The following is a 12,653-nucleotide window of genomic DNA, read 5'->3' on the forward strand; positions in this document are numbered from 1 at the left end:
AAATGACAGAATATAATTTTAAAATACATTCCCCTTTAAATATGTGTGGGTATGTAAAGAAATATCCCATTTTAGTTTTACATTAAAAAAAATGGCTCTAGCACCATGCTAATGATATGAACAAGGTTACTAACTTGATGTTCACTGTTGTCTTATTTGGGCTCACTGGTTTAAAGCCTACTCACAGCATTGGCCTTCCTCTCTTCCTCCTCTTACAATTCTCTTCCACCCTCACTGTAAATGAGTTGAGTTTCTCTAAGCATGTCTTTTCCTATCATTATATCCTCCTACAGGTACTGGGCTAGACATTTGAAAAACATGTCTTCATTTACATATCAATGCTTGGTTTCCATTGCCCCCCCCCCCCCCATTTTTGGATTCTTTTCTGTGTTATACTTCTCTCTGAATTTTGATGGCTCTACATTTGCTCAAGGGCCAAAATTAAATCCAAGTTTTAGGAAGCATTTAGAAGACTGCACATTACATAATAAAGCACAAATATCCCATTTCAGATACAGGTCTGACAGCTTTTAGTTATACAACAAATCTCCTAATATTTTCCTTATGTTTAAAACTAACCCTACTGCAATCCCTTAAATTGAACTCAACTATTAGAGCAAAATCCTAATTAAAAAAGAAAATAGTGATGTCAGCAAAAATGGTGAAGTAAGGAACTCTGAAAGTCTCCCCAATCTATAAAATAGGTAGAAAAACAGGCAAAACCTATTAGAACCAACTATTTTAGAACTCTGAAAACTAACCAAAAGCTTGCAGTAATCAAGAAAGTACTTATTCAAGAAAATCAGCTGGATCTTGGCAAGAGTAGTGAGCTCTGTGGCATCCTAACTTACCCAAGTTTCACCCACTGTTCTTTAGCATAGCTGTAGTCTTGAAATTAACAGCTTATGTCTTCAGTAATAGTACCAGAGGGAGTAAAATATATTTAATTATTTATTTTGTCTCGTCTGTGTGGCTCCCTGGAAAGACTGGCTCAAAAGGCTTGTCTTTGTCTCACCAAACAGGGAATGCACCTAGTGCTAAAGTTGTTAAGCACTTTTGGGGGAAGCCATTTGTGGAAGCCATTTACAGGCAAATGTTTTAGTTGTTGCTGTCTGAGGCAATGGATAACAGGGCAAAAACAGTAGACTAAACAAAAACCTTGGGAGGAAAGGCTGGAGAAGGAGATGTGGGGATTAAAGGTTTAAAAATCTCAGACATACTCCTGGGAATCTGGAAGACCATGCACACGCCCAGGGCTGTGTGCAGGGTCAGGGAAGACAGGAGAGAGCCCCCAGCTGACCCTGAGGCTTTGCGCAAGCTGTAAGTGATTGTTAAGGCAGGGTTGCAAACTGCCTGGTTGACTCGGAAGACCTGCCCCAGCACACACTCAGAGCTCCTCTACAAAGACTGGGAGATATTCTGGTTCAAGGAATTTAAGTAATCTCTGCCTAATCACTAGCTCATCACTTAGCTAAAGGAGCAGAGACTTCAACGGCCACACATAACAAAGAACAGAGACTACAGAATTAGTTCAGAATGGTCACTAAACAATCAAAACAAACAAACTATATTTATAATTTATATAAATTATAAAGAGTAGCCACAACAAACCCTTAGGTAACAGATAGAATTTGATTTCTAGAGTAGACACATTATAATATTCAAAATGTCTAGGTTTCAACAAAAAAATTCTGAGACATACAAAGAAATAAGAGCATATAGCTCATATGCAGGAGAAAGATCTCAACTCAATAAACTAAACTTCCACACTGAGAAGCTAGGAAAAAGGAAACAAACTAAACCCAAAGAAAGCAGAGAAAGGAAATGATAAACACGAGAGTAGAGACAAAGTACAAAAACAGATTGAAGAAGTTATAAAAGAAATCTAAATAAATTTATAACAAATAAAGAGACTATATCAGTAATCAAAAAACTTCCATCAGTAATCAAAAAAGTCCTGAACCATATGATAATCTCAATAGCAGTAGAAAAAGCTTTTGACAAAATACAATATCTATTGATGATCAAAACTCTCAACAAAGTAAACTGAGAGAGAATATACCTCAACATAATAAAGGCCATATATGAAAAACTCACAGCTAACATCATACTCAATGGTGAAAAACTTAAAGCTTTTCCTTTAAGATAGGGAACAATACAAAATGTCCACTCTGATCACTTTTATTCAACATAGCACTGAACGTCCCACCTGTAGCAATCAGACTAGAAAAAGAAATAAAAGGCATCCATATTGGTAAGGGAGAAGGAAAACTCTCACTATTTGCAGACGATATGATACTATATGTAGAAAACCCTGAAGACCCCACCAAAACACCATTAGAACTGATAAATTAATGCAGTAAAATGGCAGGATATGAACTCAATATAAGAAATATTATGCTTCTCTACACTAATAACAAAGCAGCAGAAAGAGAAATTAAGAAAACAACTGCACCAGAAAGATTCAAATGCCTAGGAATAAACTGAATCAAGGAAGTGAAAGATCTATACCCTGAACACAAGAAGACATTGATGAAAGAAATTGAAGATGACACAAACTCATGGAAAGATATACCTTGCTCATGGACTGGAAGAATTAATACTGTTAAAAAGCCCATATTACTCAAAGCCATCAACAGATCCAATGTAATTCCTATCAAAAAACTAACAGCATTTTTCACAGAACTAGAACTAATCCTAAAATTTGTATGGACTACAAAACACCTCAAATAGGCAATGCAATCTTGAGAAAGAAGAACAAAGGTGGAAGTATCATAATACCAGATTTCAAGTTATACTACAAAGCGATAGTAATCAAAACAGTATGATACCGACACAAAAACAGATACTAAGATCAAGGGAACAGAAGAGAGAGCCAAGAAATAAGCCATGCTTATCTGGTCAATTAAGGAGGCAAGGAAATACAATGGAGGAAAAGACAGTCTTTTCAATAGACAGTGTTGGGAAAAATGGACAGGGACATGCAAAAGAATGAAACTGGACTACTTTCCTATATCATACACAAAAATAAACTCAAGTGGATTAAAGACCTAAATGTAAGACCTGAGACCACAAAGCCTCCTAAAAGAAAACAGGCAGTAATCTCCTGGATATCGGCCTTAGCAACATATGTATGGATATGTCTCCTCAGGCAAGAGAAACAAAAGCAAAAATAAACCTGAGACTACACCAAATAAAAAGGTTTTACATAGCAAAGGGAACCAAATCAAAATCAACAAAACAAAAAGGCAACCTAGTGAATGGGAATAGATAATTGCAAATAATAGATCTGATAAGGGGTTAATATCCAAAGTATATAAAGAATTTACACAACTCAACACCACAAAGCTAAACAATCTGATTACAAAATAGGCAGAGGACCTGAACAGGCATTTTTCCAAAGAAGACCTACAGATGGTGAACAGACATATGAAAAGATGCTCATCATCACTTATCCTCAGGAAAATGCAAATGAAAACCACAATGAGACATCACCTCACACCTGTCAGAATGGTTAATATCAAAAAGACAAAGAGATAACAAGTGTTGGTGAGGATGTGGAGCAAAGGGAGCCCTCGTGTGCTGTTGGTGGGAATGTAAATGGGTGCAACCACTGTGGAAAACAGTATGCAGGTTTCTCAAAAAACTTAAAGTAGAAATACTGTATGACCCAGTGATTCCACCACTGAATATTTACCCAAAGAAAATGAAAACACTATTTCAAAAAGATATATGCACCGTTATGTTTACTGTAGCGTTATTTATAATAGCCAAAATATGGACGCAACCTAAGTGTCCATCCAGAGATGAATGGAAAAAGAAGATGTGGTATATATGGACTAGAATATTACTCAGCCATAAAAAAGAATGAGACCTTGCCATTAGTGACCTAGAGGGTATGTGCTAAGTGAAATAAGTCAGAGAAAGACAAATATCATAAGATTTCACTTAAATGTGGCATGTAAAAACCCAAACAAATGAACAAACAAAAACACGGATTCTTACATATGAAGAACTGGTAGTTGCCAGAGGGGAGGTGGATGGGCAAAAAGATGAAGGGAATTAAAGGGTACACACTTCTAGTTATGAAAAAAGTGCAGCATGGGGAATACAGTCAACAATAAAAAAAAACTTATGCCACAGAAAAGCCCAGAACTGGATGGCCTCACTGGTGAATCCTATTAACTATAAAGAAGAATTAATATTAATCCTTCTCAAGCCATACCAAAAAAAAAAAAAGTTGTGGAATACTTCCTAATTATTGTTTGATGCCAGTATTGCCCTGACACCAAAGACAAACAAGGACATTAGAAGATTATAAATCAATATCCTTTATGAACACTGATGCAGAAATTCTTGACAAAATACAAGCATACTAAATCCAGTAGATATTAAAAGAATTATATGCCATGACCAAGTGGGATTTATCCTAGAAATGTAAGGTTGACCCAGTCAATGTAATATGTCATATTGATAGAATATATAAAAAAAAAACATAATCATATAAGTAGATGCAGAAAAAGCATTTGACAACATCCAACATCCTTTCACGACAAAAAACAAAAAAATCCACTCAACACACATGATAAGATAGGAAATTCCTCAACCTGAATAAGGGCATCTACAAAGAACACATGGCTATCATCATACTTAATGCTGAATGACTGAAAGCTTTCTCCTTAGAATAAAGACAAAAGTGCACTGGAAGTTCTAGTTGTGGCAATCAGGTAAGAAAGAAAGAAAAAGCATCCAGAAAGAAAAAAAGAAATTAAACAATCTCTATTTGTAGATGACATCACCTTATATATACAAATGTCTAAGGAATCAATATACCAAAAAACCCATTAGAACTAATAGACAAATTCAGCAAAGTTGTAGGATACAACATCAATATGCAAAAATCAGTGTAGTGTTCACTGTATGCTAGCAGTGGACAATAAAAAAATATAATTAAAAGGACAATTCATTTACAATAGCATTAAAAACAATAAAATACTTAGAATAAAATTAAAAGAAGTACAAGACTTGGGGCATCTGGCTGGCTTAGTGAGAAGAGTGTGCAACTCTTGATGTTGGGGTCATGGGTTGGAGTCCCACATTGAGCAAAGAGATCACTAAAAAGAGAAACTTAAACAAAGGACAAGACTTGTTGAAACTTTGTTAAACAACTTGTTAAAACACTGCTGAAATAAAAAACTTAAAGAGAAAGATATCCTGTGTCCAAGGATTAGAAGACGTAATATTGAGATAGCAATATTTCTCAATTGCTTTATACATTTAGTGTAATCCCTATCAAAATTTCAACTGTTTCTTTTGGAAAAATGGACATTCTGAACCTAAAATTTTTGTGGGAATGCAAGAGATCCAGAATAGCCAAACAGTCTTGAAAAAGAACAAATTTGGAGGACTCACACTTCCTGGTTTTAAAATTTAATTCAAAGCTACATCAAAACAGTGATGGTACTGGCAGAAGGACAGACATATAAATCGATACAACAGAATAAAGATTCTGGAAATAAACCCAGACATCTATGGTCAACTGATTTTTGCCAAGGATGGCAAGGCCAATAAATGAAGAAGAGTCTTTTCAATAAATGGTTTTGGGAAAACTGTATTTCCACATGCAAAATAATGAATTTGGACCCCTGTGCCATACCATATATGAAAATGAGCCTAAAATAGGTAAAAGGGCTAATGTAAGAGAGAAAAGTATACAAACTCTTGGCAAGAAACATAAGTGTAAATCTTCAAGATCTTGGATTAGGCAACTGTTTCTCAAATATGACACCAAGAGCACAAGCAACAAAAATAAATAAATTGAAGTTTATCAGAATTAAAATCTTTGAGGGCACCTGGATGGCTTAGTTGGTTAAGCATCCAACTTCAGCTCAGGTCATGATTGAGTTCGAGTCCCATGTTGGGCTCTGTGCTGTCAGTGCAGGGCCTGCCTGGGATTCACCTGTCTCCCTCTCTCTCTGTCCCTTCCCAGCTCTATCTTTCAAAATAAATAAATAAACTTAAAAAATTCAAATCTTTTGTGCATTAAAGGACACACACTATCAAGAAAATAAAAAGGCAACTCATAGAATGGGAGAAAATATTGGCAAATCATATACAGTATTTAATAAGTATCTAGTTTCTAGAATACATAAAGATTTCTTAGAACTCCATAATAAAAAGACAGCCCAATCATAAAATGGGCGAAGGATATGAAGATATTTCTCAAACAAACAAAAAACCAAACAAACTAATGGCCAAGAAGCACATAAAAAAAGCTCAACCTCATTTATCATTAGGGAAATCTGTATCAAAACCACAACTGACACCCTACGTATTGCTGGTGGGGATGTAAGATGACGTGGCTGCTGTGGAAAAGTTTGGCAGTTCTTCAAAAGGCTCAGTGGAGGGGCGCCTGGGTGGCTCAGTCGGTTAAGCGGCCGACTTCGGCTCAGGTCATGATCTCGCGGTCCGTGAGTTCGAGCCCCGCGTCGGGCTCTGTGCTGACAGCTCAGAGCCTGAAGCCTGTTTCAGATTCTGTGTCTCCCTCTCTCTGACCCTCCCCCGTTCATGCTTTGTCTCTCTCTGTCTCAAAAATAAATAAACTTAAAAAAAAAAAATACAAAAAAACAAAAGGCTCAGTGGAGAGTTACACATGACCTAGTAATTCCATTCGTAGGTATACACCCAAGAGAACTGAGGACATATATTCACACAAAAACTTCTTTACAAATTACAGAAGTATTTTTCATAACAGTCAAAAAGTAGAAATGACACAAATGCCCATCAGTTGAAGAAGGTGGTATATCCAAATTCAGCCATAAGAAATGAGGTACTGATACGTGCTACAACATGGATGAACCTTGAAAATGTCATGCTAAGTAAAAGAAGCCAGGCACCAAATGCTCCATATTATAGGAGTCTGATGATATGGAATACCCAGAATAGACAAATCTATAGAGTAAATTATTAGATGCCAGGGGATAGGGAGAGGTGGGAATTCAAAGGGATTGTGTTTCTTTTTGGGGTGGTGGAGCTATTCTGGAGTTAGACAATAGTGACAGTTTTAAAACTGTAAATATACTGAAAATCACTGAATATATACTGAATGAATATTCACTTTAAAGTTGTGAACATGGAGAATTTAATGTTCATGTAAATTTTACCAAAAAAATTAAAAACAAAACAGGTAAACAGGTATTATACTTCAGATTCACTCCTTACTCATCATTTCAACAGGTTAGGTAACAGGCTGTTCAGAATCATATCATTTATCAGGATTGAATTATACAATGATAACTGTATTATTTACCAGAATTGTTATCATTAGAACTTCAGGCTATGAAAAAAAAAAAGATTTTTGTTAGTTATCAAAATAAAATGAACTTGTGGAAATTGCTGATCAAATAAATAGGTCAAATAATTTAAATATAGTCTAAGTTTTCCATTTTGCTTGACCAGATTAACCCTTAATAATTTACTCCCCAAATATTATTTGTCCTAAGGTCCTTTTTTATTTATTATTATTGTTTTCTTTTCAACATTTTACCGAATGCTTCATATGTAGGCACACGAAGGTTAGTTGTTTTTAGGGAAAGAAATGTGGATTCTGTGGCCCCCTGCCAAATGCGTATGTTTCTGAACTGCAAGAATCTTCCCAGTTTGTAGGATGGAAACTTAAGTGAGTATTGGAAAACAGGAAAAAGTAATCCTGGAAGCACAGGGCTCTTGATGGCCATGATGACAGAGCCCTGCCAGCAGACATGTTTAAAGTATTCAAGTCCTGTTAAGATTTTTAGATCTAACTTGAGTTCTATGATCTGAAAAATTCTACAGCTGTACCTCCAAGCAGCAGTTGAGGGAAATCTGAAACAAACTGGGAAGGTAACCTTAGCTCTTGTCTATCAATAGAAACTTTAGAAGGCAGCAGAAGGATGCTCACCCTCACACCTGCTCTTTCATCTCCTACTCAAAAGGAGAGGCCTGCAGATTACCAGAGGACACGGAAACACTGCTTTGCTGCTTCCAAGGCAGAAGTTTTATTTCAGTTGTCTCTCTTCCTTTGCTTGAATATGCTTAAAAAAAGAGACTCAGACATATTTAGGGAAGCGGAAGCAGCATTTTATGAAAGAATGGGGTGGAGAGAAGAAGCCAGAGGCCTTCTTATGTAATTAAGCCAGAATAGTTTCTTAAGTCAAAGCAAAGCCAGAGCTTTGTTATAGAAGAAGAGCTTTGCAGTAAATGGGTAAATGGCAGTAAATTTATATAGACAACATATAAGACTTAGAGTTAATGAAGATAAAATAACTCTGCATTTGACCGCCTTTATATTGTTGTCTAAAAAGTCAAGGAAAATAACAAAAAACCAGAAAGAAACAGAACAACATGTGACTCTGCCTTCCTGATAAATTATTTCTGTTGGTCTAGTTTCTCTTTCCACAGCTGTTGTGGATACTTTATGCTAAAGTGTACTGTCTTTTACTTCCTGGAGTTTAATTACTAACAACTTAACATCTTCTGCTTCATAAATAAAAATAAGGAGTTTGGAGTTAAAAAAAAAAAGAGAGAATATCAATCTCATTCTCAGTGACGGTGCCTGCTAATCAGATAATGAGTAGCCTTGTTGTCCTGAAGAAGCAGACCAGCTGTAAATTAAGTATCTGATGAATCTGTAACCTTGTATGGTGAAAATCTTGATCTCAGGAGAGGTGCTGACCAAGGAAGGTCTCCAACTTAATACTATTACTAAAGTAGTTCTCCCTCCTTCTGCTTCTTGGTTAAATGGCCTCATTGTTTAGTGACCGCCCCATTAAGAAACCCGGGCAACCACTGTCTTGTAGCTTCATTCACAGCGATCCCCTGTGTGGATTCTACCTGAGATTTTCTTCCTTGTCTTCCTTTCCACCCTCACCTGTGGTTCTCAACCACTTTTTTGTTTATTCTTTTTTTAAGCCTACAGCTTATCTGCCAGATACCCAAGCTTTCCTCCAGTCTATCTTTAAACTCTGTTATCACTGTAACTGTTCTGAAATCAACCTGTTAAAAAAACAATGAAAAGTTTAAGCCTGCTAATAAGGGCAATACACTAAAGTATAAACCTCTCAGAACAACACATGAGGTCTCTTTAGACCTCTTTTAGAGAGAATAAGAAAATTAGTTTCTTTAATTTGGTAATGATAATATAAATCGTGAAATTTAATGTCAATATGTGGTATTCATTGATGAGATAACAAAAGGCAAGCTGAGGGCAAAAATCTCCCCAAGGTGGGAGAGGGACATATTTAACATTTCTCAGGCACTCAAGACTGCCCAGGAACAAAGGAAGGAAAAAGCCAATGGTTAACTGCTAAAGATCACAGTCATGGAGGACATGAAACTTCATCAGTTTGTCACTGTCTTAATGACTTACAAGAAAAGCACAATCTTGAGAATAGTCAGACCTCCAGAAACCTATAGACTCAATTTCCTGGAGCCCTAATGTCACCTTCCCTTCCGTAAGACAGAAAACCCTATTATAATCAGTCACTCCTCACACTTACAATGGGGCTTTTTCTGCCCATGGGTCCTATCTCTGTACTTCAATAAACAACTTTTTTGCACCGTAAAATATCTCAAAAATTCTTTCTTGACCATTGGGCTCGGTGATCCCGCATCAGTATAAATTGTAGTTTGATTAATACTATTAGTATTGTTTAGTGGTAAATTTTAGTTCAAATGGCCCTTTTCAGATTGGTTTACACTTATTTATAAAATTATAATAAAACTTTATATATAAAAACATTACTATTTATCAAATTATTCAAAAGAAAACATGTTTAAATTCTATAATTCAGGTATTGAAATTAATTTATGGAGCATGATTAATTTTAATAAAGTCTACCTAAAATGTTTATATTCTAATTTATACTAATTCACTTCTATGCATGTTTGGCTGGGGTTGGTGGGTGATGGTTAGGAATTAATTCAGGCAACAAGGAAAGGTTTGCATCAAGAAAGCCTTAGTAAAGAGTGACTTAGGTGAAGGTAGTAAGCAAAGCTGAAAAATTACAACTGAGCTTGGGAAACAGTGACTAGCCCAGTTTAGCCAAAAATGGAGCATATACAGGAAAACAGTAAATTTTGCTGCCTTAGGAAACATCCTTTTTGTGGTAACAAATCTCACAAACTGATAGTCTTTACTTCCAGTGATACACTCTTTCCCAGAGTGAATGATTGGTATTAACAGAAATTTAATACACAAACATGAAATCTATTTAAATTTTATAGAAAAGATGGTGTTAGTATTTCAGTTTAAAAAGTGGTAAGCAGAATTAATAGAGTTTTAAAATCAAAGTCCATTTACACAACAGAAAACTGCCCAATCTTTCTGGTAAGAAAAAAAAAGTTTTCATTACTTCTTAAGACAATTAGGCGACAGAAATGGGAGCAAAATATGGATAATTACCAGTGATACTGAATTATTTTGAAAAGTTATTTCCATAACTGTACAAATATAGAAGTAATATCTAAAGAAGCATAAATACTATTTTGAAATAATGAAAATAAAAAAATGGGCCACAATCTATTAATAGAAAGTCAATGAAATTTGCATTTTGGTAAATATCGCATCCTGCTTATGTCCCCTCAATGTGGATGAAAAAGTACAATGTCAGTAGCAAACCTAAACAAAGTGCACTCTGTCCCATGCTTGGAAACTGGCAAATTGTCAGCACTGCCCTGGGCCCTGGTGGCTACGTACCAAAGGTGCACTTGGTGGAACACCTGCTGACCAGGTTGCAGGGGCGACTTTGGGCTGCCAGTTGGCTCCACCCGTCAACCTTTTCTCTCCAGCATTCCACTGAAGGTCGCCCCTAAAATCAAGCATGCAAAAAAACAAACATATGTATTAAAAACACACTACTCAGAAAACAATGTGTGTGGCTCCTTAGATACTTTTATTTGGGATTAGATGTAGTCTGTTTAAGGCAAGTGGTAATAAGGAGAACAAATTAAACTTATAGAGGAGTCTTACTGTATTGTATCTAAGACAGTATAAAAAAGCATTTGATAAAAAATGATTTAGAGTTTGGATCTCAATATTTATTGAGCCTCTATAGATGCCAGGCACTGTTGTAAACACTTGGGATTATTAGTGAAGAAAATGAAGATCCTGATCCTAGAGGAACATGCACTCTTCCAATAGAAGAATGTGCCACAAAATTCAACCAAATTCCTCACTGGTTACAAAAACTTCCAAATATCATAAATACTCTATACTTTATCAAATATCTGTAGTTTGTTTCATCCATCATGGCACTTCTTCTAGATGTCGGAGGGTTCATCAGAAGGTTTCACACAACTGCATCATGACTACAACCTGCCTTACAGTGACTGTCAGATATATCTACTGTAAAATGCATCCCAATTTCAAAGGTACTGAAATGTGCATCTAAAGAGAGGGTACATCGTTGACCATTCTTTCTATCCTTCCTTAAAATTGATCCTCCATGACAGACTTTTAAAAACCAATGTTAGCTAGGAATAGTGTTCTAGAATTTAAAGCTATTAAAGCATTCAAACCATAATTCTGAAGTATTTCTAGCTATAATTTAGTGACAATCTTGGAGACCAAAATAGATTGTTCCTTTTCCTTGCAGAGCCAACAGTTTGGAGGTTCCAGTAGAATAATAACAAAAACAAAAGTCCAGAATGCAGTAAAAACCAATTTTGAAATTACTGAGCTCGAGAATAAGTTATTACTCCAATGCATTTAATCGTCTCAAATAAATGTAAATACACTGCCACAAGAAAACCAGATAATTTCAAAAATACTTACTTTTTCGATGTGGTACCAGAAATTCCAAGATCTATAAAAGGATAAAAGAAAAAAGAACTTAAACCTCTATACTCAGCTTAAATGATATGACATTTAAAAGATCAAAGAGAGTTCTAGAAAAAGTCCACATTTTGCCTAAGAATGACTGTATTCAATTTTACAAAGGAGAAACTATGTTAGGAAACATGTTCAGAAATCTAACATTTTCTTTTACTTCACATTATACTTAAGGATCACATTTTAATGTCAGCTGGTATCTAGGAAAGAGTAAACACAGCACGCTTGAGACTGTTCTCTTAAAAGGCCTATGTGGCTGGCATCTAGGAACCCAGCTTAGTAAACTGTTCTCCATGCTGCGGTAATACTTTTCCTAATGATAAGGGTGGCTACTGTGTCTAAACTGTTTGTACAAACAATGTGGTTTATGCTGAACACCTGCTTTCCTTCTTTCTGCGAGACTGAAATTTTGGGCTGTGTTAAGCAGAGTGCCTACATGATCAGCATCCGATAAAAGACCTGGGTGTGGAGTCTCTACAGGGCTTCCCTGGGCAGAAATATCACACGTGTTGCTGCATTTTTGTATGATTTTCCCCTCCTGGGAAGGGGAGAGCATAAGGAAGTCGGTATATGGATACTCCCAAACTTGCCTGTGTCTTTTGCCCTAATGATCCAGCTGTGTGTCCTTATTATGCTGCTGTAATAAATCTTAGCTGTGAGTACAACTATGTGCTGCTGAGTCCTCTGAATTCTAGTGGATCTCTGAATGTGAAGGTGGTCTTGGGGACTCCTGACATAATTGGCTTACTCATTCCACTCTAATCTCAATTCACGGATTACTTCA

At 36.0% G+C, this 12,653-nt stretch overlaps 1 protein-coding gene across 1 annotated transcript in view; it reads right to left on the reverse strand.

Annotated features, from left to right (window-relative positions):
- SNAP91 (synaptosome associated protein 91) overlaps positions 1-12,653 on the reverse strand; it is a 146,849-nt gene that overhangs the window by 9,248 nt on the left and 124,948 nt on the right. The window contains exons 24-25 of the mRNA XM_049653957.1: positions 11,813-11,843; positions 10,736-10,847 (exon numbers count right to left, since the gene is read on the reverse strand). Coding sequence (XP_049509914.1) covers positions 10,736-10,847; positions 11,813-11,843 — 143 coding nt within the window. The remainder of the gene's footprint in view (positions 1-10,735; positions 10,848-11,812; positions 11,844-12,653) is intronic.

This window comes from Panthera uncia (genome assembly GCF_023721935.1).
Source record: "Panthera uncia isolate 11264 chromosome B2 unlocalized genomic scaffold, Puncia_PCG_1.0 HiC_scaffold_24, whole genome shotgun sequence".
Classification (NCBI taxonomy): Eukaryota; Metazoa; Chordata; class Mammalia; order Carnivora; family Felidae; genus Panthera; species Panthera uncia.